Here is a 26578-nt window from a genome sequence, read left to right as displayed (position 1 = left end):
CAAAAAAACTCTAAAATGAAGAGAGCTCAGTGATTATATATTTTGACATTTTTAAACAATACAAAGGAAGCTTAGAGAAAGATATAGAATTATATGTGTATATATACCCATATGCTTTTGCTTGTATGTGCTACACCAAGATCTAAGAAAAGCCACGAGGACAGCTGGCATAGTGACTGGGGGGAGGGAAGAAAAAAATAGTGACTGGAGGGACTAGAGTGGAGCCTGAACTAGACAGAGCAGAGGGATACCAGAGATCCCATGTAGGTGGTTCTCTGCTTCTAGGATTGATTGGTTAATGCAAATAGCTAATCATCCCTCCATTCTTCTGGATTGCGCCAACTTTGTATAATGACCTTTCTGTAATTTCTGAGTACTGGCACTTTTACCATTTTTTCTTTTACCTTTATAATGTGTGGGTTTTTTTTTTTTTTTTTAAATCCCTCTCTTTCTGCTTCACCTCCTCACCACCACCCCCCCTTTTTTTCTGGAAGATTCGTCTGTTAAAGAAGTTTCCTGTCATCACCTTGGAATGTGGGTTCTGACTGTGCCTGACCACAAAGCTTTTTGATGTTTGTCCAAGGCTGAATTCTCACCAGATCCCTGGTTTAGGTGTTTTCCCCCAGTGCTCTGAGGCCTATAAGGTGAATTTGCCTTGTGTCATTTATGTGAAGGGTTGGTGGACCCTGCCTGCTCTTTCTCATGATCTGATGGGCAGTTAAATTGCTGGACTGTCTGTAGTTGTTGATGCCTTTACCAGAGAGTTCCTGTGTATGTTTAAGAAAAGGCTAAGAGTTGTTATGTCTGTACGACTAGAAACTTGAGAAGCTGCTCACCCTTTCCCATGGAGATTTCTACAAGGATAATAAGGTTGTGTGCGGAGGCTCAGCCCTTCTTCCTCTGTCATGGTATCAAGCTTCTACCTTACTCACTCCATCATCCTGCCAGCCATGTCTCATTTCTCACACTGGAAAGCTCCCTCCTCCCAAGCTCAGCGTGAACCACCAGTCTTGATGCTTTATCTGGTCCAGGCACTAGCCCTTAAATTGTCCGTCTGGCTTTGTGTTTCATTTGACCCTAATACACTGGGTCACGCTGTCTAGAAGAGAATTATGTCCCCTCCGATGTCTGAGTGCATTTCTCATTTCTTACTGCTGCTCCTGAGCAGATCTGTAACTTCAAGGTTAAGATAAGACACATTCCATCAGAACTATGTCGTCATCCTTGCCAGCTTCTGATCTGTGACTGTCCAGGAGATTTACAAGACAATTGCATGCCATTCTTTACAGAATATTATGGTTGGACTCTGACTCTTGGCATCAGGCCCAATTTGATTTGTCAGCTGTTACAAAACCCATTTCCCAAAGAGAGAGGGATCTTAGCCTTGTGCCTTTTAGGCGGTTCTTAAGAGTGGGAAGGAAGGACTTGATCTGGCTCTTTATTTCCTGATTTTTTTTTCTTTTTTAGGGCCGTACCCACAGCTTATGGAGGTTCCCAGGCTAGGAATCAAATAGAAGCTGTAGCTGCCAGCCTACACTATAACCACAGCAACTTGGGATCCGAGCCACGTCTGCGACCTACAGCTCACAGCAATGCTGGATCCTTAACCCACAGAGCAAGGCCAGGGATCGAATCTGTGTCCTCATGGATACTAGTCAGATTCATTTCTGCTGAGCCACATCAGGAACTCCCTTTATTTCCTGATTTTTTTTAGGGAAAATTCAATTTATTGTTGAATTCACTTGTTTTAAGTGTTAATATTGCTGTCATTCTTTCCTATCCTTTATCCCTTCACAGAATTGCTGTTAGCCCTTTCATTCTGCTATCTCCAATGCCTGTCTTAGTTTCAAGGAATAAGAATTTTGTCCTTGGAGTTCCTGTCGTGGCGCAGTGGTTAACGAATCCGACTAGGAACCATGAGGTTTCAGGTTCGGTCCCTGCCCTTGCTCAGTGGGTTAACGCTCCGGCGTTGCCGTGAGCTGTGGTGTAGGTTGCAGATGCGGCTCGGATCCAGCATTGCTGTGGCTCTGGCGTAGGCCAGTGGCTGCAGCTCCGATTCAACCCCTAGCCTGGGAACCTCCATATGCCACGGGAGCGGCCCAAAGAAATAGCAAAAAGACAAAAAAAAAAAAAGAATTTTGTCCTTGAGGGAAAGAGTATCTGCCTTTTCTCTGAAGGTTATTAGTTTACCAGCACCTAGTTAACAAAGACACTCTTCTTCCTTGCTGTCTAACGAACATGTTGAACTGCAGGAGTTACTGCATGTGATATGGTTTAATGGCTTAGGAATTTGGAAGGTCCCATTTTTTCTGCCCCTGTTGTATTAGGTCCTGTGATATTTTTTACAAAAGCTTCTCTTTGGAGGCCCTTTGGTTTCAGTATAAACTTACTTTTTCTCTAGGAGATAGGCAGTGGAGATTTATTTGGTCCATTTTAGTGATTCTGGGGTTAGAGCTAAAATTTATTTACTCACCATCACACATGGCAAGTTAATCACAGAATCACAACCCCGATCTAATTCTTTTGGCATTATTTAAATATCCGTTATCTACAAAAAGTTTTAAAAAGTTAGGAAGAGTTGAAATGGGCAGTTTTTACTCACATTTCCTTATGGGTCTATTCAAGTTTGAAGAAATCCTCTATGGATGAAAACTGTCCACTTTGCTCTCATATCCTCGTATTTCTTCTGATAGCCAAAATAGTCACGATTATATTTTTCTCCTCAACGGATCCTTTGCTTTTTTTTAAAATTAACATCGACACCTGCAGCATGTGGAAGTTCCTGGGCGAGGGGTCAAATTGGAGCTGCCCCTCTCAGCCTGTGCCACAGCCACAGCAACACTAGATCTAAGCCCCATCTGTGGCCTGTGCTGCAGCTCAGTACCAGATTCTTAACCCACTGAGCAAAGCCAGGGATTGAAACTGCATCGTCACGGAGACAATGTTGGGTCCTTAACCTGCTGAGCCACTCTGGATTCTTTGCTTTTGATTGTCCCTTTTTCTTAATCTTCTGTGACAGCAGCCTCTAGCTCTAAAGACCCATGTCTGTCTGTAAAGTAGGGCAGTGTTTTGGAGATCTAAAACATTCTTTAGGGGAGTTCCCGTTGTGGCGCAGTGGTTAACGAATCCGACTGGGAACTGTGAGGTTGCAGGTTCGATCCCTGGCCTTGCTCAGTGGGTTAAGGATCGGGCGTTGCTGTGAGCTGTAGTGTAGGTCGAAGACACGGCTCGGATCCGCATTGCTGTGGCTCTGGCATAGGCCGGCAGGTACAGCTCTGATTGGACCCCTAGCCTAGGAACCTCCATATGCCACAGGAGTGGCCCTAGAAAAGACAAAAAATAAAATAAAATTTAAAAAATAAGACATTCTTTAGGACCAAGAAAAAAGAAAATTCATGGGACTGCGAGTCTCTTGAGTATTTCTTTTGTCTCAGTTCTCCTTTTCTCAAGTATTAAGAATCCTTAATATATGAAGCTTTAAGTTATATAATTTAATGTTCCAGGTGCATAGTAATTATTTTAAAATATGTTTTATAACATCACAAGAACAATTAATGAGGAGTTCCTTGTTGCACAGCAGGTTAAGGATACAGCATTGTCATCTCTGCAGCTCGGGTTGCTCCTGTGGCTTGTGTTTGATCCCTTGCCTGGGTACTTCCACATGCCAAGGGTATGGCCAAAAAAAAAGTTAAAAGAACAACTAATGAGAAATGGTTTTAACAGTAATGGTTATGACTAGATGCTCCCTCTCCCCTCTTTTAAAAAATCTACTTAATTAAATTTCTTCCTAGCCTTAATTTCAGTTGAAAGGTTCTTTGGTAGCCCTTCAAGTCTCCAGAATCTGTTTCTTTTTCTAGTAATCCCCCAAGAGAAGGAAGTTGTATAGTATCTTTGAAATACTTCCCATTCCCAGGTCCTCCCCACACCAACAATTTTAATTAACTGTTCAGTGACAGATGGTAGAAAAGGCCTTGTCTGAAATGTTTCTGGAGGGCTGGATTAGGGGGTGGGCAGTTCATTCTGATCATGTGTAGATGGATTTAGCTTTTCCCTGGCTCCCCCCTTCTAGTTGAGCTATAATCCTGTTAGTTGATCTTAAAATGCTATTGATTAATTCCCAGTGTTCTTAAAGGAATAAGCACAAGTTTTGGGTTTAAAACCCTGGAGCCAGTTCTCTAGAGCTCTGAAGCCTTAGCCTTGAGGCCAAGGGAGGTACCTTCCAACTTCTCCACCCAGTCTTCACTGAAAAGGAAAGTTAAGCCTTTTAACTTTTCCGTTTGCCTTTCTCCCCCTAGTCTAGTACTGCTGCCAGTTGCCATGGCAACGGACTGGGACAGCTGCGCAGTGGCGCCTAGGCAGCTGGGTGGGGGCGGGGGAGCTGCCAGCCCGCCAAGCCCCAGACCTGGGAGGGGAGGCCCCTCCTGTTAGCCCAGAGGGAAAGAAAGAACTGGGGCGATCCGGTAGGTAAAGGAGGGAACCCCCATTCATCTTCTACCTTTGGGGCTCCTCTTCTGCATGAAGGTATAAAGGGAGATTTTCCTCTTTCCTCCCTCAAACTGAAGAACACATATGTAAATCCTTGTTTTTCCTTGTGAGGCAGGGGAGGCCATAGCCACAATGCTTAACTGCATGCATCTAACCCGGGGCTGGTTTTAACCCCAGCGCTCTGACCTAAACTGCTCAGCTCCCGGAAATTCCAAGGTGAGTGGGGGTGGGGGTGGGGTATTCTCCCTGGAATAGGACATTTCCTGTCTCTGGTGAGGTTGGAGGCTGCTTTTATTTTAAATAAATCAGATTTTTTTTTTTTTGCTTGAAGCTTAGGACTTTCTTCTGAATTCATGGAAAAATTATTTTGAAACCCCTTACCTTAACATTCCTCTGCTTTCCCACCCCACTTCCAAATAAAGTATTTTAATAAAACCATAGTTTTATTACAGAACAGTAAGGGGCACAAACAGTATTTTGGGTGGGCAGACCTATTGCTAGTAAGTTCTGGAGGTATGATTCCCAACTGTATACTCTTGAAATAATTCCCTAAATTTTGCCAATATGAAGTAAATCGATAAATGCAACTTTTTATGCTACTTGAACAAAATTCTGAGATTAGTAAGTGGCCTTCCCTATTCCTAGGGTGGCCTTCTGATCAGGATGGAATTATTTTTTGAGTGCTGAAAAATCTTTAAAGATTACGGCAAGATAAAAATGGAGTTCAGCTAAGAAAACAATTCTGCTCTGTAATCCAGATTCTAGGCACCATTTAACATGGTTAAGGAAGAAGTCTTAAAAATGGGTATGGTAACAACAATGTGGGAATTTTAAAAACTAGAATCTCTGTTGAGTACCCCCTGGTTGTGCATATTTCTGAGCTTAACTCAATTTCCATTTGTGTTGCCTTGCTTCAGCTTTCCTTGGGCCTATGAATGGTTCCTCTGTGTTTTGAGCCTTCATGTTGATGTGAGTCTGGGACCAGACTTTTCCTCCTCCTCTTCCTTTGGCCCAGAGTCAACTCCAGTTAGAGGAGAGGTACCCTCCTTAATACTTGGATTAGTTGAGCCTTAAGAATTACTGAACAACCCAATGACTAATTTTGATTTTTAGGACTAAAAATTTATTTCTCCTCCCTCCCTGCCTCCTTCCCATGCCCGAGTGAAAGAAGAGGTTTTAGTGTGTTTGAGATGTCAGCCTCGCTTTTGTGAGCTGATGGATGCTCTGAAGGGACAGGCTCAATTTGTTTAAGGGAAATGTCCTGAATCACTGAAAATGTGGTGAAAGATGCCCGGGCAGGCATTTTCTGTGCTGCTAAGAGACTGTTCAAGGTGCTCAGAGCAGAGGAAAGTTAAATTTTGATGACTTTTCATTTTTTGTTTCTTTTTTATAAAGAACCTTAGTCACTTTGGAGGGAAAGGTTTTAGTTCTGTCTTGGTTCTTCTAACAGAAGGTTTTTCCACATTTTCCAACGAGTTTATGCCTTGTAAACAGTTACAGAAGTATCCAAGACTAAAATCCCACACACTACTTATTTTTTGGAATCTGAAATTAGAAGAGTTAGATAATTGTGCCATCTAATAATTTTGATCTTGTTAGCTGAAGAGAAAGTTGTGGTTTGGAAAGTGAGGATTTACCTGTTTTTGATTAAATTCTTAGGACTCACCTATAGAATGCCTCAAGACCCAAGAAAAAGGTACATGGAAACTTTGTTTTCTAAGTGAATATATAATTTATTTAACATTCAAACTTTGTTAAGGTATGTGCAATATGGCAGTTTTATAGGGGAGCCGCTTTGTATTATATCCCCTGCATTCCATCAAGAAGAGACAGAAAATTTTAACTGCTCACCTGGATTCTGACCATTATGTCCTTCGCACTTGCAGGAACCCGGTGGCCTTAGTCCTTCAGGTGGAACAGCGTGAGACATGGGAAAGAAAACCAAGCGGACAGCTGACAGTTCTTCTTCAGAGGATGAGGAGGAGTATGTTGTGGAGAAGGTGCTAGACAGACGCGTGGTTAAGGGGCAAGTGGAATATCTGCTGAAGTGGAAAGGCTTTTCCGAGTAAGTACATTCTCTCAGGCTGTGGGACTTTGCACCCGTGCACCATCACCACCGTCTTTGTTTTTTTCTTTCTCTGCCAGCACTCCTTTCGTAAGAGTCAGAAGACACCACAGTAAACTAAGCAAAGTTTCCCCTTTCTTGGAGCAGATGTTCTAAAGAGAATGCTTTTCAGAGGCAGTATAGTGACTTTAGGAGAGTAGACATGGGGCTGGATTGCCTGGGTCCAGATTCTTGCTCTTCCACTTCTAATAAGAGCTGAGTGACGTTGGTGAAGTTTCTTAATCTTTTTTCCTCCTCTGTAAAAGAGGGATAAGAAATAGTTTATAGCATAGAGATGTTGGGGAGATGTGTAAAGCCTAATACATCAGTGTAAGTATAAACTGTTATTATTACTATTCTTTTGGATATAACTAAGCTAAAATACATACATTTAAGCAAAAGGAGGAGGTCCCTTGTGCCTCAACAGAGTAAGGATCCAGTGTTGTCACTGTTGAGGTGATAGTGAGGGTCACCGCTGTGGCTCAGGTTCCATCCCTGGCCTGGGAACTTCTGCATACCAACAAAAGAAACAAACAAAAAGCATAGCTCATAGCTTTTCATAATGATCTTTGGACCTCGAAAGTATAGGATGAAGCACTCATCTTAATGAGAGGCTTAGATCTGAGACCACATTTCCCCCCAAATATTTATTTTTTAAAATTTCAAACCGTATATACAGCTGAGGCAAAAAAAAATTGAATGAACACTCAGATACACACCACCTAGTTTCTACAATTACCTTTTTTTTTTTTTTCCAGCTGTGCCCAAGGCATTTGAAAGTTCCTGGGCTAGGGATTGAACCTGTGCCACAGCAGCAACGTAAACTGTAATCTTTCCCTTTATCCCTCAATGTAGCTTTTTTTTTTTTTTTTTGCTTTCTGGGGCTGCACTTGTGGCACATGGAGGTTCCCAGGCTAGGGGTCCAGTGGGAGCTATAGCTGCTGGCCTACGCCGCAGTCACAGCGACATCAGATCTGAGCCTCGACTGTGGCCTACACCGCAGCTCACGGCAACGCCAGATCTTTAACCCACTGATCGAACCCGCAACCTCATTGTTCCTAGTTGGATTCATTTGCACTGTGCCACGATGGGAACTCTGTTCAATCTAGCTTTTTAAATAATTTATTTTAAAGACTTTAAAACCCCTCTTTTTAAGTTAGTTATGGTGATACTGAAGTGTTGACCATTTAGAATTAGGGGTTAACTGACCTTACGCTGACATGCTGAAATAAATTCTTTTTTCTTTTGGAATAAATAGAACTAGACATGTTGGAGTTGATGGTTCAGTGAGTTAAGAATCTGGTGTTTTCACTGCTGTGGCGTGGGTTTGATCCTTGGCCCAGGAACTTCCACGTGCTGTGATTTCAGACCCCCAAAAAACCAAAAACTAGACACATATTGAAGCGTAGAACAGGTAGCTTGAGAAGTGAAATACATGAAGCTGTGTAATCATTAGGCATTTTGCCTTAATTTCTCATTAGTTCTCTTCCCAGGATGCCTGATAACAAAGAATGGATTTTCTTAGAACCCCAGTGAGCTGCTAGGAACTGGTTTAGGCTCCCTAGAGTGGTGCTGTCCAATAGAAATGTAATGCAAGCCACATATGTAATTTTAAATTTTATGGTGGCTATATTAAGACAAGTGGAATTAATTTTAATAATGTGTTTTATTAAACACAACACATCAAAATGCTACTTCAAAATTAATTAATTTAAAAATTATCGGTGAAATTTTACATTTCATGCTAAGAATTCAAAATCCGATGTATATTTTACATTTTATAGCACATCTGCATTCATACTAGCCACATTTCAATTGCTCATTAACCACATGTGGCTAGTAGTTACCACGATGAATATCACAACTTTAAAGTGTGAGACTTAAATATAATGAAAGATTGAATGTTTTCACAGTATCTTTGGACAAAGGAATGATCAGGAGCCTTTGGATTATATTTAAAATTATTGTTTCATGTGGAGCACTGCTGGTGTTTGGGCGGGGGGGATAGTTCATACACTGTACGGGGCTTAGCATCTGTAGCACACAGAACACCGAATGTGGGTAGCACAGCACTCAGAATATTTTGATATTTCTAGAGTGATTTCACAACATCCTCTAGAGATGAGAACTGTGAATTTGAGGACCTAGGGTACTAGGAAATAGGAATTTAAATACACCTCAAAAAAAAAATTTTTTTTTTTTTCCTTTTTAGGGCTGCACCTGAGGTATACGGAGTTTCCCAGGATAGGGGTCAAATCAGAGCTGTCGCCATCGGCCCATGCCACAGCCACAGCAACGTCAGATCCAAGCTGAGTCTAAGACCTACACCACAGCTCACGGCGATGCCAGATCCTTAACCCACTGAGAGAGGCCAGGGATCAAACCCACACCCTCATGGTTCCTAGTCAGATTCGTTTCCACCACACCACAATGGGAACTCCTCACCGTAAAATTTTAAAGGTGTTTATTTGGCTCATTGTATCACCACTGGAAATTCCTGGGCATTTTGAAGACTTTCAGGACTGTCTAATTGAGCTCCAGGTATCTTACACAGATAAAAGAGGAAGAAAAGGTTTAGGGTTGATGGATTAAACATTTGTCCTTACTTTGTCAGAAATACCTGGAGTTTCATTTAAGACTGCCCCAGCAAATTGTGCCCCATCAGCCTTGTCTACAACTCAGTACCTACTGCTCACTAGGCAGTGGTCATATTCTACTTCATATGTCTCTTGAATTCTCATAACAGCCTTTAGAGCTATTTTCAGTTTATAGATGAGGAAGTTAGTTGTTTGCCAAAAGTAACATAACTGGTAAATGCTGAAACAAAGATCCAGCATCAGATTTCTTTGGTGTTAAAGCCCAGATTCTTTTTAAATTATGCCGTGATGTCTTTTGGGTGAAAAGTGGTTAATGTAGACACAGCAAGATGCAAATATGGTGGGAAAAGAGATAATCTCATTTAGAGGACTGGCTTTCCTTGCTTGAACCAGAGACTCTCCTACCTCCACATCTGCTTGCTTATTGTGCTGCAGTGTTGGCATGCCTCTTGATTTTGGCACCTTAATTTCTTCTGGGATAGTAAACTATATAGTTTGTGGATTTGGGGGGAAAGTTATTGTATGAGGAAGATTTTTTTTTTTGCCGAAAGAAGAGCTATGAGGGAGAGGCTTTTCCAGTTTCAGCTCAAACGGTTTGGAAATAAATTTTGTCTCATTCTGAAGTTCTTTTTGCAGAAAGTTGAAGTCTAGAGTAAATATCTCAGATTTTTCTATTCTGCTTCTTATTTGAGTTGAGTTTTTATGGCGTTTGTTCGAACCATTTCTATCTAAAGATACCTTATTTAAAAAAACAAAACCAGGCATTCCCATCGTGGCGCAGCAGAAATGAATCCGACTAGGAACCATGAGGTTGTGGGTTCAATCCCTGGCCTCACTCAGTGGGTTAAGGATCTGGCATTGCTGTGAGCTGTGGTGTAGGTCACAGACATGTCTCAGATCTAGTGTTGCTGTGGCTCTGGCATAGGCCGACAGCTATAGCTCCAATTAGACCCCTAGCCTGGGAACCTCCATATGCCACGAGTGTGGCCCTAAAGAGACAAAAAAACCCAATGAAATAACTAAAATATATAGTCATAAATGTGAAAAAAAAAATTCCTAAGTCATTGAAGGGATTATAGAAACTGCTTCTATGATATCTTTACAAAGTGTCTTAACATAGCTAGTTCTTACTGTATAACCAAAAGAACCTCTGTCACTGACTACGAGTGAAGAGTTGCCTGTTGTAGTTTTTCCTCTGTAGATACATTTCTTGCTTTGATTCCATAACCTGCTGCTGGTAGTTTGGTGCTTTTCTTTTCTTTTCTTTTCTTTTTCTTTTTGCCATTTCTTGGGCCGCTCCCACGGCATATGAAGGTTCCCAGGCTAGGGGTCTAATCAGAGCTGTAGCCAAAGCCACAGCAACACGGGATCCAAGCCGCATCTGCAACCTACACCATAGCTCGCGGCAACGCCGGATCGTTAACCCGCTGAGCAAGGGCAGGGACCGAACCCGCAACCTCATGGTTCCTAGTCGGATTTGTTAACCACTGCGACACGACGGGAACTCCATGCTTTGCTTTTCTAAAACCCGTGCCAGGAGTACAGAGAACAACTTTGTGAATACCATTTGTTTTCCTCATAGTACAATTCCCTTGATCCAAGTTTAGTTAGATATAATTATTTAGTTTGTATTTTTTTTGTGCTTATCAGCCTAAAATGTATTTGGACTACCTAGAGACGATAGGCTTGAATCCAGAGCTTTGAACTAATGCAGTCAAAATTCCAGTTTTGAATCTTTTCCTTCTAGTGGTATGCCTATATTGTAATGCTTTAAGCCCGTACTGCTTTTTTTCTAAGTATTTTCGATCTTCTAATAATTTGTTGACATTTCTTCAAAATATAAGTCACATATTTAGGATAATATAAACTAGACAACGTATTGGATTTTCCTCTCCAGGATTTGCATAGATGATTATATGTATGAAATCACATTATTTTGCCACTTACAGAGCAGAACTCATATTTGAGTTTTTGTTTTTGTTTTTTCTTTTATGGCGGCACCTGCAGCATATAGAAGTTCCTAGGCTAGGGGTCAAATTGGAGCCACATCCTCAACCTGTACCGCAGCTTGCAGCAACGCCATATCCTTAACCCACTGAGCGAGGCCAGGGATTGAACCTGCATCCTCATGAACACTGTGTCTGGTTCTTAACCTGCTGAGCCACAATGGGAACTCCCAATATTTGAGTTTTTAATAGCTTTATTGAGACATAGTTTATATACCATAAAATTCATTTATTGGAGTTCCCGTTGTAGCTCAGCAGAAATGAATCTGACTGGTATCCATGAGGATGCAGGTTTGATCTCTGGCCTTGTTCAGTGGGTTAAGGAACCAGTGTTGCCGAGAGCTATGGTGTAGGTTGCAGACGTGGCTCAGATCCCGAGTTGCTGTGGCTGTGGTCCAGGCTGGCAACTGCAGCTCCAGTTTGACCCCTAGCCTGGGAACCTCCCTGTGCCATGGGTGCAGCCCTAAAAAGCAAAAAAATAAAAAAGAGCTTCTGGAGTTCCCTTTGTGGCCCAGTGATAACAAACCCACCTAGTATCCATGAGGACATGGGTGCCATCCCTGGCCTCAGTGGGTTAAGGATCTGGCGTTGCCCTGAGCTGTGGTGTAGGTCACAGACGCAGCTTGGATTCTGCTGTGGCATAGGCCAGCAGCTACAACTCTTGATTTAACCCCCTAGCCTGGGAACCTCCGTATGCCGCAGGTGCAGCCCTATAAAAACAAAAGAAAAAAAAAAGAATAGCACTTCTTTTCTTGCCTACTTGTCTTCTTTAAATAAGGCATTGGATTCCCCCCCCCCCTTATTTCTTTGCTTTTTTTCTCCATTCTTCTTGCCCAGGGAGCACAATACTTGGGAACCTGAGAAAAATTTGGATTGCCCTGAGCTAATTTCTGAGTTCATGAAAAAGTATAAGAAGATGAAGGAGGGTGAAAATAACAAACCGAGGGAGAAGTCAGAAAGTAACAAGAGGAAATCCAATTTCTCCAACAGTGCTGATGATATCAAATCCAAAAAAAAGAGAGAGGTAAGCTTTATTTTCCTTTTTCCTCAACAAACTATTTCTTCTGCCACTGTGGCTCCCCCTTCCCCCCAAAAAGGGCATTATTTTGGTTATTTCCCTTCTCTGGATGGCTACAAGGTAAATTGTTGAACAATAGAGCGTCCAGGGAGATATGTTGATTGACTACAGCGCCCCCTCCTGACTGAGTGAGGAACATAATATTATGAGTCCTCTAAATTGGGGTTAAGGTGGGAAAATGAAATCCTTGTAAAACATTTCATACTCTGCCTTATTCATGAATACAGGCAGAGTTATCTTAGAGTCTTTGGTGAATTTTGTAAGGATAGAAAGGAACTTTAAAATGTCTTACCATTTCACTTTTTCGTTCCAAAATTAACACTTATTTTCAACCCTTTATAACTCTCTGTCTTTTAAAATTAAGGTGAAATCCACAGAAAATACAGTTTACCATTTTGAAGTGTACAGTTCAGTGGCATGTATATTCCCTTCTGATCCTACTATGTTTTTACATTAAATAAATTAATTTTCATTTTCCTTTTGGATGTTTTTATTGTTCAGTTTGGAAAGTATGTTTATGAAATTTTGGTTTAATTCAGTTGCTTTGATCCTTCTGATCTTTAGCTCTCAAGTAACTAGCCATAAGCACTATTATTGCCTCTCTTCTTTTTTCATTTATATCTTTTCCATCTGTACACACATATACAGATAACCCACCTCCCCAGCTTCCACTGCTTTCATTTATTTCAAGGCTGTGAAGCCTCTTGTGGTGAAAGATGTATCATACCCTTAAAGTTTAATAAAATAAAAGCATAAGTCTGCTTCTGAATCTTGTAGTGTCACTGCCATAAACATCCCTATTTATCTTCGTTTTCCTTGGATACCCATGTTTCTAGAGCATCAGTTCTGAGCCCTGGCTGCACATTAGAATCACCACAGGAGGTTAGGGGACAATGCTTCAAAAAACTCCACTGCCCAAGATAACACCCCAGACTAATTAAGTTCAAATTTCCGTGGATTGGACATTGTCATCAGTGTTTTATAGAGACTTACACAAGTGATTCCTGACCTCCAGAGGAGAGAAAATGGGAGACCAGCTTTCCAAAAAGAATGGAAATAAGAGTGAAAGATTGGAGGCTCCCAGTGAAAGTGGATTCTAGGTTTTTGTCTGTCTCCTTATTTGTTTCCATGATTAATTTTATTTTTTACAATCTTATTTTTAAAACTGCCCTGTTCTGATGAGGTGTGTATAACATTTGATATAGTGTACTGATAAATAATTTGAGAATGGCTTCTCTTCTCTAAGGAGCTAAGATTTGATTCTTTCTTTTTTTTTATTAGTCCTTTGTATTTTGGTTTTGTCATTTGATTCATTTTCTAGCTAAGTAAAGAGACTGAAAAACAACACAGCATAAGACCTGTATAGCCATTTGTGACATATAGTTTGTATTTCCTCAACTTACGGTTTCTCTCCTTTTAAAAATGAGCAATCTGACTTTGAGCCACTGGCCAGTGTAGAGAGTTTCATTCCTAGGCCAGGTTCTGATGCTGCTGACCTTGAAAACCACCCCCACATGTCCCTTACATTGTAATGTTCATCTGGGGCCCCTTGACAGCATTCTCAGCAGTGCTGGCGGCTGTCAGGTAGGCAGCTGGGAAGATGGGTGATTGTGTGTTTTAAGGGTGCAGGAGGGGATTGCGTTTCTTTCTTTAGACCACTGCAGAAGAAATTTGTTAGTCGGCATTATGCCTGATTTAAGATTACTGCCTGTGTGATGATTTTAGCATTTTCCTCGCCTCGGCTCCTTTTCAGCATCTCGAACATTTTTCTTTCCTTCCCTCCCTATGTGGCAAACTGTTTTCAGCCGCCAGCTATGATTTATGACTCAGTTCGTGCGCCAGCATTCCAGCTGTGAGCAGCTGTGTGCACATCTGGGAACCTCCTCCTTTTAAGCACCCCCAAAAGAGGCTATGTTTTTGAGTCTGTATGTCCCCTGATCCATGCATGGAATTTCCTTCCCAATGTTGGATTCTGGTATCTTTGGGGACCGCCTGGACGCTGAATGCTTTGTATCTCAGAAGACAGCAAGGCGAATATCAGAGCAAAGAGATTTTATTATGAAGATCAGATATCAGAGATTTAGTTCAATTGGGCAGTCTTTCTAAATCTTTTTTTGTATTGCCACTAAATAAGCTTGCATTATCTTCCATAAAAAGGTTTTTTTTAATTACCTGGTTTGTATAAAATTTCACCATTTTGCTCTCACAAGTGGCAGCACACCTGAATCAGACCCTAATGCTCCTTGTCTGGATTGCGTGATTATTGTTTGACCAAGTCTGAATAATTCCTTACAGAATTATCAGTCTAGTTCTGCTCTCTTTTTTTATTTTTGTTTTTTTCGGGGGGCTTTTTTTTGCTGCAGCAAGCAGCAGCTTAATGTGGGATCTCAATTCCCAGACCAGAGATTGAACCTGGGCTGCAGCAGTGAAAGCGTGCGTCCTGACCACTAGACTACCAGGAAAGTCCCCAGTTCTGCTCTCTAATGCAATTGATCCATCCCCTTCAGGAAGGGATAGACATAGACCAGGGCCTCTTCCCCAAATGTGTGGGTGTTATAGTATGTGAGCTCTGAAAAGAAATTTTCTGTTTTATGATAATGCCTTGAATTATCCTTATCTCTGTTCTTTCATAAGCATAGATGACTCTGGGAAAGGAAGTATTAAAAATATTGGTCAGTGTTAGGTGAACTAAAAGTCTAAAAAAATAAAGATTAAGAGGTTTTATATTTGAAGTTTATAAAGTGAAAAAGGGTTTCTTTCAGGTAACCCCTGTGGATTTGTTTATCAACCCAGAAGGAACAATTTAGGAGTAGTCCGTTTATAATAACAAGATTAAATGAGGGGATAGAGGATTTCCTAGATGATGACTCCAGAATATTTTAAAGGATATTAAGTAGTTTTAGGGGCCACTCCTAATCCTTTGAAGGAATACTGGAAGGACAGCTGCAACTTCCTGTAGAAATATCTCTGTCACTGGCTGATGCAGTATTGTATTTAGGTCCTAAGAATTTTATGAATTGGTGACAAAAGTGATATCTAGTGATATTAACTTAGGTTGTGCTTTGTTGAGCTGAGAAACGGGAAGGTTTTTTGACTCTTATCTCCAAGCTGTAACCTTTCTTCATCTTCTATTTATAGCAGAGCAATGATATCGCTCGGGGCTTTGAGAGAGGATTGGAACCAGAAAAGATCATTGGGGCGACAGATTCCTGTGGCGATTTAATGTTCCTAATGAAATGGTGAGAGAGATTGGGCCTCACTCTGCAATTGTGTTTCTTTGCCAGTGACTTGAATTTGTACGGAAGATAGGGAGAGAAGACTGAGTAATTTTGATTAAGAATTTTGATCGTCAGGGAGCTAAATTTTTAGCTGATACCAACTGTCAGTATTAAATGGGAATTATAGTTCAGAATGGATTTAAGACATTCGAAAGCTTTAGTATTAAGCCAAATTATAATATATTAGCACACATACTAATGTGTAGATTTGAGGTAGGAAACATATAAACATGACCTAACCATTTAATTTACACAGTTCTGAATCATTTACCATCAGACCACGAGCCTGTGGCCATGGAATAGGAATTGAGTGAGGCTTTCTGCCATCACTGAGGACCAAGACCACTCAATAATGTCTAAAAGAGAAGAGTAATCTCAACAAAAAGCATTAAGAATAATACTGGCCAAAGCACAAATTATTTCATCCGGTAGAGGGAATGGATCTTAGAGGAAAGTATAGTTACTTCCCCTCAATTTGGTTTCTTAAAGACAGAGTGATTTATAGTGTGGCCCTCACTACCTCTCTATTTCCAAGTGTTCTGGGCTTGTAATTTAAGTTTGGTCTCTAAATAGAGAGTTCATGCTACAGTGCCACTAAGGAAGCTAATTACCTTAGAAGTTGTATAGTCAAGAGGTTTAATATTTTATCTGATCGAAATTTTGTTGGTAAATTACCCAGAAGTCTGTATTTGAAGAATCACTATACTCCGTCTGCATAAGGAGCTGTATTGACTGCTTTTCCCACTCAGCCATATGTGGTACTTATGATTTACATTCACATGTTAACTAGCTTTTTCCACCACAGTCCAAATTTGGGTAGCTGCTCTTAGCGATGTGTTTCCCTCCCCACCCCCCTTCTCATCCATAATGCTTACCTCTATGAATTCAGCATCTCTGTTTCCTAGGAAAGAGGTTAGCTGTCTTTGCTCACATCTCGGTGGGATTTTTGTTGTTGTTGTTGTTGTTGCTATTTCTTGGGCCGCTCCCGTGGCATATGGAGGTTCCCAGGCTAGGGGTTGAATCGGAGCTGTAGCCACCGGCCTACGCCAGAGCCACAGCAATGCGGGATCCGAGCCGCGTCTGCAACCTACACCACAGCTCACGGCAACGCCAGATCGTCAACCCACTGAGCAAGGGCAGGGACCGAACCCGCAACCTCATGGTTCCTAGTCGGATTCGTTAACCACTGCGCCACGACGGGAACTCCCTCGGTGGGATTTTAATTTAAAAATTTTTTCTTTCTTGATTTGGATTTCTGGTTAAGGAACTTACTGGATTTCTTTTTCATATTATAATTGAAATTTGCATTTAATGCCTACATTTTATTTTAGTGACTAGACTTTACATTCGCCCTCACTCTGTTTTATAAGGACTGTTGCTGACCGAAATTTCTACGTTCTTACTGTTCTAATCCACAGTTCTGACCAAAAGGATGAGTGTTTAAAAGGTCACGCTGGAATTCCCCTACTGGCTGAGCAGAAACGAATCTGACTAGTAACCAAGAGGTTGAGGGTTTGATCCCTGGCCTCGCTCAGTGGGTTGAGGATCCAGCGTTGCCGTGAGCTGTAGTGTAGGTCACAGACGCGGCTCGTGTACTGCATTGCTTGGATACCGTGGCTGTGGCGTAGGCTGGCAGCTGTAGCTCCAATTGGACCCCTAGCCTGGGAACTTGCATATGCCTCGGGTGTGGCCCTAAAGAGCAAAAGGCAAAAAATAAATAAATAAAAGGCCACAAGATGAGGAGGGTTAGGACCCTTCAATGACCCAGATGGTCCAAAAAGTGGATTGAGCAATTTATGCTTAATGAATAGGGCTGAATGTAGGTTTGATTGTGTCTTCACTCACATGCTCATACCCACACATAAAAATTATGGGAGCAGAATTTATATAGTAGTTTAATTTTCAGCCTTTTGGTTAAGCCTGCTAGGTTTCCCATCTATTCTAGCTTAAGTCTTCTGATGTAGTAGTTGAATGATGTTTACTAACTCGATTCATTTACTTAAATTTCTCCTTGAAAATGTGGGACTGTTAGGATCCTTTTCCCTTTGAAGTCAAGATGGAGAAGAAATCAAGTCAGCTAAATCATAATTTAATGACATAAACCTGTGTTTGGACACTCTCTCACCTTTCCTCTCATTCTAAATCTCATAATTCTTTCTCTCCAGGAAAGACACAGATGAAGCAGACCTGGTTCTTGCAAAAGAAGCTAATGTTAAATGTCCACAAATTGTGATAGCATTTTATGAAGAGAGACTGACGTGGCATGCATATCCTGAGGATGCGGAAAACAAAGAGAAAGAAACAGCAAAGAGCTAAAGGAAGGGGTGGTCTCTGTCATTTCTCTTTGTACATAATACATTCACCTCCCTGCCTCCTCTCCCTTCTACCCACCCCCTTCTATCCTAAACACATCCATAAAAAATGTGCTTATCACTGTGCTCCACAGGAGAAATGTTGGTATTGGTTCTCTTGTAACATAACTGATGGTCTGATTCATGATAAGTGTCTCTCTGTGAAGACCAGGCATTTACATACTGTGTGTAATTCCCACAGTTTTTTCCTTTGCCCTGCTCTCTTCCTTCTGCTCCCCTGTGACCTCAAGATGAGTTTTAACTTTTTAATCACTTTAGAGTTTTGATCTTCAGGGTTGGTTGCTTTTTAGATGGGGGATTTTGTTACATTGATGAAGAATTTTGGTTTCTTGCTTTGGCTCTTAGAACATGTTGATGACCAGCTAGCCTTTGTTTTGAGATGTTGGGATGGAAATGATGTTGCCCATCTTTTGAAAAAGCCAATAGCAACTGCCTACCTGTTGGGGCTTCCCCCAACCTCATTCAGCTCTACCCAGGAGAATACAGGGTTTCTGGTGTGGTCTTCTGGGCCACCCTCTGTTGTTCGTCCTCACCCATCCTCCAGAATAGCTCCATCCTTTGGAGGACTTGAAATTTTACATTCAGATTTGTCAAGGCACTCCTTTTAGCCCCAGGACTCTTGGCCTTGCTTCTTAGCTGTCCCTGATTCTGCTTCTGCAAGTTGGTGTAGTCTGTCATAAAATGACAAAATTATTAACTGTGGAGATTTTTAGCTATTAGTACATGAGGATGGTGGGGTAGGATACAGTTGTCTTTATTATCACATGTGGTACATATGTATTATTTCTTTTCACCCCTCCCATTTGGGCTATGTATTTATGTAGGTGTGAGTGACTGCCTGGTGCTTGCTTGTGCCAAGGTGCTAGGCACCCTCCAACCCTGCCAACTTTTGTGGCCTCCCAAAGCATTCCTGTTACCAAAGAGGCTTCAAACCTGACCCTCACTTCTCAGTGGACCCACGTTTCTCCTCCATGCCATTATTTTCAGTGGGGAATTCTTGGAGGGGAGCCATTGGCCACCATATCAATTTTAAATATTCATAGTGTCTATAATCATAAGTTTCCTGCTTTGTTGACTCTTGGATTTGCCACCAAGAGTCCCCAAAGTATCAGTGCTTACTTTTTTCCACCTTTAAACTCGTAGTGGTATCTTATTTTTTCAGTGCATTTCTATGGAAATTATCACCTCGGAGAGTGGCAGGCCCCGGCATTAATTAGCATGTTGACACAACCTTTCCCTTCTTGGCAAGATAGTTCTCTTTTGGCTTCTTCCTGCTCTGCCATTATATGTAGAGATTATTTTTCTGATTATCTCCTTCTGCCTTTGTCCCCCAAGAAATGCCCTACTTCTCTTTTACCCTTTTTTTTCCTCATAATTGAAGGGGGCTAGAGAACCAAGACTAAAAGTAATAAGGAAATAGCAGGGTTTTGAGCATCCTTGTCCCAGCCCAAAGCTGAGGAAATATGAACAAATGCTTGAAATAGCCTTAACTCTAGAGTTCACCAGCCATTGAGGTGGTTTTTGGGGTTGCTTTTGATTTTTAAAACATACAGCTGTCTGGCCAGGAGTGTTCAGTCATTTCTAAATTATTCAGAGTAATGAGAATGGAGAGATTGCTCCAGTCTACAGACGCGCTGAATGATATGCAAATCATACACCCATTCATAGCATTTGTTACCATTGCTTCCCTGCTCAGCTGCTGATTGAATTCTGTGTGCTCGTGTAAATTACGTCAAAAATTATACTGCACAGTTGAGAAGACAGCTGTTGCTGTGTGACATGACAGGCCAGAACAATGAAGCTTTCGGCTTCAGCCATCCAAGAAAATCTTTCTGAATAGTAATGTGATTGGGTGAGAACTCAGCCCATACCTCAAGTGGGTAGGAGTTTTATCTCCATCTTCCTTAACTCTCTGAAGGAATTAAAGGCCTAGATCGAGTGCTGGATAATTGACAGTTGTTAGTACTTAATCTGATGGGCATCTGAAAGAAAGAAAGGTTGGTTAGGAAAGAGATGTTTCATTTATAAGTAACTAAGGATATCAATTGGGGTGTACTAGGATAGGGCAGAAGTAGGCCAGAGCCCCCGAGGAGGTGATCTGGGCCTCTCAAGTTTGTAGGTGGAAAAAAATGACAAATTATCCATGTAGCCAGGAGCAATGGGCATGTAAACAAACTACAGTGACCATATTTTTAGAGCCCAAATCTAGCTTGTGGATAAAGCACATCAGAACTGTTTGGTCCTGAGAGTAATCCTAAGAAACCTGGGGCACATGGTTGCTGATGTTAGAGGTAATGTTAAAGACATTCGTCAAGAATCTGGTTTCTTTTGGAGTTCCCTTGTGGCATGGCGGGTTCAGGATCTCATGTTGTCACTCCTGTGGTTTGTTGGTTCGCAGCTGTGGTGTGGGTTCAGTTCCTGGCCTGGGAACTTCCACATGCTGCTCAGTGACTTCTGTAGGAATGGAGGGAGCCAGTGACCAGTACTGACCTTAGCCTTTAGCAGAAAGGGAACGAGATGCCTGCCGGTGCCCCCGACATTTGTTAGTGCTAGGCAGCTATCCAGGCCCTTGGAGAATGGCAGCCTCAAACAGAAACCTGTTTTCATGGGGCTTTCTCTCAGAAGGGTTAACCCTGGGCTAAGCACTCCTAAACATCTAGGTGTTGGGTGCTCAAAATATATTTTTCCTATGTTAGGTCCTCTTTCAAAACATCTCTTTAAGCTGAATTTCTGGTAATCAGCATTCAAGGGTTTTGCTTTCCACAGGATATAGCAGAACTTTGACCAGCAGAGTGTACCAAGGTCAGTGCAGCTGCTTTTCTGAGCCCTGGGCTGGGCAGAGGCCCTCCCATTAAGATCAGCTGTTAGAGAAGGTCAGCCCTGATGGACGCACCCATTTTTAACCTGGAGAGACTCGGATCATCTTTCCTCCTGCAGTCGGGCTGTTAGTCTGCTTGAGAGAGCGTGGACCTGTGGTGTTCCTTGACTCTCAAAAGTCTGGATGATGCTTGGCTATCCCCCAGTCGTATGTCTGTATTCCTTTTTGTCGGTGGTGAAAAGTTGGTCCTGTTCCTGTAGCTTGGGCGGTTTTGATTATTCCTAATTCTTCGTTCCTGTGCTATTGCCTACCTGCAGTCCGCTTTCCTTATCTTCAGGCCATATCCTAGGGCCTTGGGGAAGGGGCTTGTGATTTTCATCTTGTGATTTTGTTGGTTCTGTGTTTCGCCCAGCTCACCTGAGGTACAGTGAGGGGTCAGAGGGATCTGTGTTTGGGCTAGGGAGTGATTGTCTTTGTCCTTAGGGTTCTAATTCAAGGGCCTAAAATAAGTTTGCACTGATATGAGAATTGCACAAAGGGTTATGTCACTAGATTTGAAATGTGGAAATGGTTTCTCACAAATTAGGTCAAAGGAAAAGCTTGTTTTTCACCCATGACTCCATCCTTTTGTCTTTGGTTTGAAGATTAGTGTTGAGATCTGTACTTTTGTAATCAGACCACCAAGCAAGCTTTACTTATGTCAGGGCAGAGAGGTAAAGTGTCAGGTTTCATTTTGGTTTTACCACTAATAAAAAAGTTAGTGTTCTCAAAAATAGAGATATTACCAGCCTTGTACCCAAGAGCCTATGCTTGGAATTGGGCGCCCCCTACCCCTACCCCCCACAGCACACAGTTAATCTTGGTGGATTTGTATTGAGGCATCCACATTTCAGCCACTTAGTGGGTCAACACTGATTTCATTCAACAAGCATTTTATGGTGCTGGGGATACAAAGTTCAAGAAGATAGAGTCTCTGACCTCAAAAGATTTTCATACTGGTATGGGATGAACTGACGGTTAATAGTTTAGTGTAATAAATGCTATAAATGGGTACACATTTCAGATTTAGGGCAGAGACAACTGGTTGGTATAGGTTGTGGCCCTAGAATAAGGGGGTGACAAATTGGCTCATGTGTAGAAAAGACCTGTGACCTTGGATGAACTGAGCTAACTGGCCATAGAGAGGCCACAGCAAAGGCTTGCTTTATTCCAGAAAATAAAGGTAACCGAGGGTAGTCAGGAATACTGTCTGAGAGAGAAAACAACAGGTGAGTGAGTGGGGGTTGAGAACCCTTGGCTTTGGTCCCCATTGTAGGCTCTTTGCCCAAGTGTTTAATGTTTTAGTTAATCCTTGCTTGTGGAAAGTATTAACTATGTTGCAGATCCAGTTATGTATTGTTACCTTATTGTATAAGAGTTGTTCATACCTTTTTCAGTTTCTCATCCCTTTTGAAGGAATTAACATGAAGCAGGCTTGAAGCCTAAAACAGGGACATATTCCAATGACAAAAAGATTTGCTAAAAAAAAGCCTCTTAGGGCACATCTGGTAACACCTGGGCATCTATTCTGGGCAGTATAGTTTAACCACTGCAGGATGGTGATTTCTAAGCAGAGACTTGCATCAATTATGTGAAAACCTCTCCCAAAAATACTTATGCCCTGGAGTTTTTGATTTAATCAATCTAGGGAGGTCCAGGGTGAGGCCTAACCCTGTTAGGAAGAGTCTGAGCTTAAGAAATGTCTTAGTTCTGACCATGCGACCATTGGAAAAATGCTACTTTTCTCTTCCTGGGTAATTGAGAAGTGGGTAATTGAAAGTTGGCTAGACTTGGAAGCCAGAATTCCCAAGAATTAGAATAACTGTTTTAGAAAATTAAAGTGTGATGGTTCTTTGGATAGCTCCATAAAAATTTCTAGTTTCTTTTTGCCTGTGCTGAATTTCTTGAATTTTAAACTACCTCATCTTGTCTTTTTGGAGTTACTTCAACTTGTTGCCACTTAAACATCATGCTTGACTGTGGTGGTGGTTTTCCAAGATGGACTATTTCCTGTTTGCTGAGAGCCTGTTTTCTTGCCTTTTATCCTGATCCTCATTTCACCTAACATCATCTCATATAGCTCCTCTGTCAGAGAAATATTTTAAGATAGTTTAGCATCTTGGCTTATGGGAAGAAAGTGATCCTCCAATGCTATTTGTCTCTGAGGTCAGTGAGAGAAGGAGTTAAAACAAGATGCTGGGCGAGGGGGGAGAACCTGCGCTGGAGGCAGCCAACAAGGGAAGAGCCATTAATTAAGACAATTTCAAAGTCAACTGATTGTGATCATTAATGTCACAATAGATCAAAACCTAATTATCACAGCCTAGGTAAGAGCCATCAGTATTAATCAGAAAATCTAATAGGAAACTATTATCAAGAAATTAGGCCAAATTGAATGCAATGAACTTTTTATCTTCTCTCTCCTTTTTTTTTCTTTCTCTCTCTTTTTTTTTTTTTTTTAATTTGGAACTGCCCCCAGCATTGGCAGATGTGACCCTCACAATTGACCCAGGCCCCAGTAGCTAGTTGGTCATGCTTTTTGAAAAAGTCCAGCAGACTGAACCTGAACTGTCTCTGCTGCGTTAATCATTCTTGAACTTCCTCATCACCTGGACTTGTCCATTGTGATCTGCAATCAAGGGAAAAGGTTTCAATGAAAAAATATAATTTAGGCCTTGGGGTGGTTGGCCCTTCCTGGAACTGGAGTGTCCCTGGTGAACATTATACTGTGTGTATTGATGAATCCTTTGAGCTTCTCATCATGTACATAGGGTCCTGTTGCTCTGGCTACTGCAAGTGGGTACAGAGGAAAGGAGGGGCTTCCTGCCTGGAGATTCTTCAAGAAGACCTGAGAAGATAGAGTTTCATCATGTCACAGCACTTTTAAGTCTCAAGTCAGTGTTTCTCAGTTTCCAGTAGCTTTAGGATTTGATTCTCAACCAGGGCTGGCTGTGGGTTTAGTATTTTCCCTCCTAGTTTTAGGATAAGGGTCATAGTGATTTCTATCAGAATCCAGTGTAAATCCGGAGGGAGGGGGAAGTGTTTTCCTTTTGTCTTTCTAAGGAGTCCTGCCTCTGGCAGGAGGTAGGAATATTACAAGAGTCTTCTGACTAGTTATAGAGAGCACTTCAAACCCTCCCCCTAAATGGAAAAGTGTCATCATTTATATCCTTAATCTTGAGCTGTTTGTGAAGATACTGCAACTCCTGAGGTTGAGCTGAGGCAGAAAGATTGGAAAGAGTGTGGTGGGGAGAGGCAAGCAGCAGCAGGGGTGAAGGGGTGTTGGTGGTATTAGGGTTCCTGAGCTCCTAGCTTAGCCTGTAGAGAATGTTGCTGCTGCCACCGCTGTTGCTGGCCCTTCCCCACCAACCTTGCAGCTCAGAGCACTACCCAGACCACCACTGAGGAAATGGTGCTTGGCTTTCTGCTTGAGCGTGGTCTTGCTTTATTCTGAATTTTAGCAATTTGGGTTACTCAGTACAGAACTTTGAGAAATTGATGTGACTTAGTCCTTCGCCTCTTAGGATGAAGCGAGCATTTCTGTACAGAAGAATTCATGCCCTTAATGTTTTGAATGTAATTTTGTTTTCAAATCGTCCATTAACACATGACTTTCAGAAGCAGTTTGCTGCTTCTCCAAGGTTCATTGCATATGCTAGATAACTAATAGGCCATCAGTTAATATTTGTGGGTCGATTGAGTTCATCTAGTTTGTAGTGAGGTGTGCCTCCCGACTCCCTTTTGCTCCTAAGTGCACGGGAGAAGTAAAATGCTCTAGGGAGTGGAACAAGAATTGAGTGGATGCAGACTCTGTGCCAACCTCCTCAACTGATTCGTAATGGCTGACCTTGGGCAAGTCACTCCTTTCAATGCCTCAGTTCCCCATCTGTCAAATGGGGGTAATAATACTGACTACCTCACAGGGGTGTTGTGAGGCATTGTAAATCAAAATTGATAGAATACTTTAGGGTCCTCAATGGAGGATGCCTTGAGCCGAAATCCAGGCCTGCCATAGGCTTTTGTCCTCACTGAGCTGTCCCAAGGTTGGAACTACTTAGTGACCTCGGCAAGTTCTCTGCCCCCCACCCCTCATCAAAGCTGCTAGTTCAGATGTTGACAGTGTTTTCAAGAATGTTGGCGTCTTTTGATAGTCCAGACTGACTTAGGATGTTATGGGGGAAGGCACTTAGTATTTTCTATGGCTTGCATCCACAAAGAGAGGCTGTTTGAGACCCAAGAGCATTGGATAGGGAATCAGGGATGCTCCTGCTTGTTTCTCTGCAGGTTGGGAACTAAGGTCCTGTACCCCATGGACTTGGAACAGACTTGGGCCGTCTTGGGAGCAAAGCGCACACAGTGGGTTTGATTTATAACTTTGCTTTTTGCTCCCTGAACTGGTCTGAGGTCGGTTGGATCACTTCACCCCTTCGTGGTATCTGTACCCAAGCCTCCCCGCCCCCCGTGAGAACCAGCTGGTTCAGTAAGCATAACCACTTTCTCCATCCCCCACCAAACAAGAGCCACATTAGAAAAAAAATTTATTGGAGATATACTTAACATTCAGAATTGGGCATTGATACTCCTGAAAACTTCATCCAATTCACTGTACTCAGCATCTGTCATCTCTTTCTCAGTGTCTACAGTTTGAACCTGACTTTGACCTTTTTTCCCCTCTGGTTTGGGAAAACTTTGGACACTTTCTATTTGCCCAGGTGTGGGCTCGAGAGCCTTACTCTCCATCTCAGTTTAGGGGCTTAGCCAGCTCCTCTTTCCAATAGGGCTCTTTCCCTCTCCTTGACCCTAGATGTGTAACCCCTGAAAAAGCACAAGGTCCCGGCCCCTTGCTGCGGTCCCATTTCGGTTCTCGGTGTTTTGTGGACTCTGCTCCTCTGTTCACTGCAGTGGCGGCACCAGGCGGTTCTCTGGAGGATGGAGAGAGCACAGTCTGACATCCTGCCAAGCAGCCAGGAGTTGATACGCCCATGGCCCGCAGGCCTTCCCTCCCCTTCCCTCAGGATGGCATCGAATAGACGTGAGAGGCTGGGTTTCAGCGCTCTGTACCATCCTGAGTAGCAAACAAATCACACTTTGTAGCCAGATTTCTGAATGGAAAAGTGGAAAATTGAATTCTCTATGGACCTTTTTGGTTTGTGGGGGAGTTTTGGTTGTGTTTCCTGGTTTTATTTCAGCCAAACATGTCTGCTTTTGATTTTTTTTTTTTTTTTAGGATAAGTGATATATATATATGTTCGCCTTTTAAATGTAAATGTTTAAAAGTAGGCAATTTATGTGTTTCCACAACTGACATCTGATGCAGACCTCATTCTCTCCCCCTCTTCCACCCTCCTCTTTTCCCTCTTTTCATACTCTTGTATTGGTTCTAATAAATGGTTGCTTTTCAAATACGGATCCTGAGTGGTGGTTTGAAGATCTGGATCTTAGGCTTCTTCCTTAATTTGGGCCCCAAATGTCAGCTGGTAATCGCACGTGTGTTTCCGAAAGCTGGGTGACTTGGAGGAAGGACAAGGGCTTTTTTTCTAAGGATCGTTGGTCTCTGACTTTGTGAGACCACAGGGTGGCGCAAGCCTGAGGGAAAAAGAGAACAAGCATCCTGTTCCTACTCCATTCCCTTAAGGCTTCATGGTCCAAGTGGCTCAGAGAATAAATATTAACCTTAGGAACCCAGGGACCCCTTGAAAAATCAGCTCCTGGTTACGAGAATTTACAGAAAACCACATTGACAAATAATCTGAATCAGTTTTGAAAACCCCAGTATATGTGAGTTTATAAATATAACTATT

At 42.1% G+C, this 26578-nt stretch overlaps 1 protein-coding gene across 6 annotated transcripts in view; it reads left to right on the top strand.

The window, feature by feature from the left end:
• CBX5 (chromobox 5) overlaps positions 1-26182 on the top strand; it is a 39159-nt gene extending 12977 nt beyond the window's left edge. For 3 of the 6 annotated variants that reach the window (XM_047786815.1, XM_047786814.1, XM_047786811.1), the window contains 4 exons: positions 6372-6550; positions 12030-12216; positions 15409-15509; positions 17714-26182. In XM_047786815.1, the coding sequence (XP_047642771.1) occupies positions 6414-6550; positions 12030-12216; positions 15409-15509; positions 17714-17864 (576 nt within the window). In that variant the 5' untranslated portion in view covers positions 6372-6413 and the 3' untranslated portion in view covers positions 17865-26182. Of the gene's footprint in view, positions 1-4367; positions 4461-4580; positions 4702-6128; positions 6182-6371; positions 6551-12029; positions 12217-15408; positions 15510-17713 lie in introns of those variants that run through there. The other 3 variants (XM_047786812.1, XM_047786813.1, XM_047786816.1) reach the window with 3 other exon arrangements.
• Positions 26183-26578: the final 396 nt, after the last annotated feature.

Source organism: Phacochoerus africanus, chromosome 7 (assembly GCF_016906955.1).
Source record: "Phacochoerus africanus isolate WHEZ1 chromosome 7, ROS_Pafr_v1, whole genome shotgun sequence".
NCBI lineage: Eukaryota > Metazoa > Chordata > Mammalia > Artiodactyla > Suidae > Phacochoerus > Phacochoerus africanus.
This window is presented reverse-complemented; position numbering and strand designations above follow the sequence as displayed.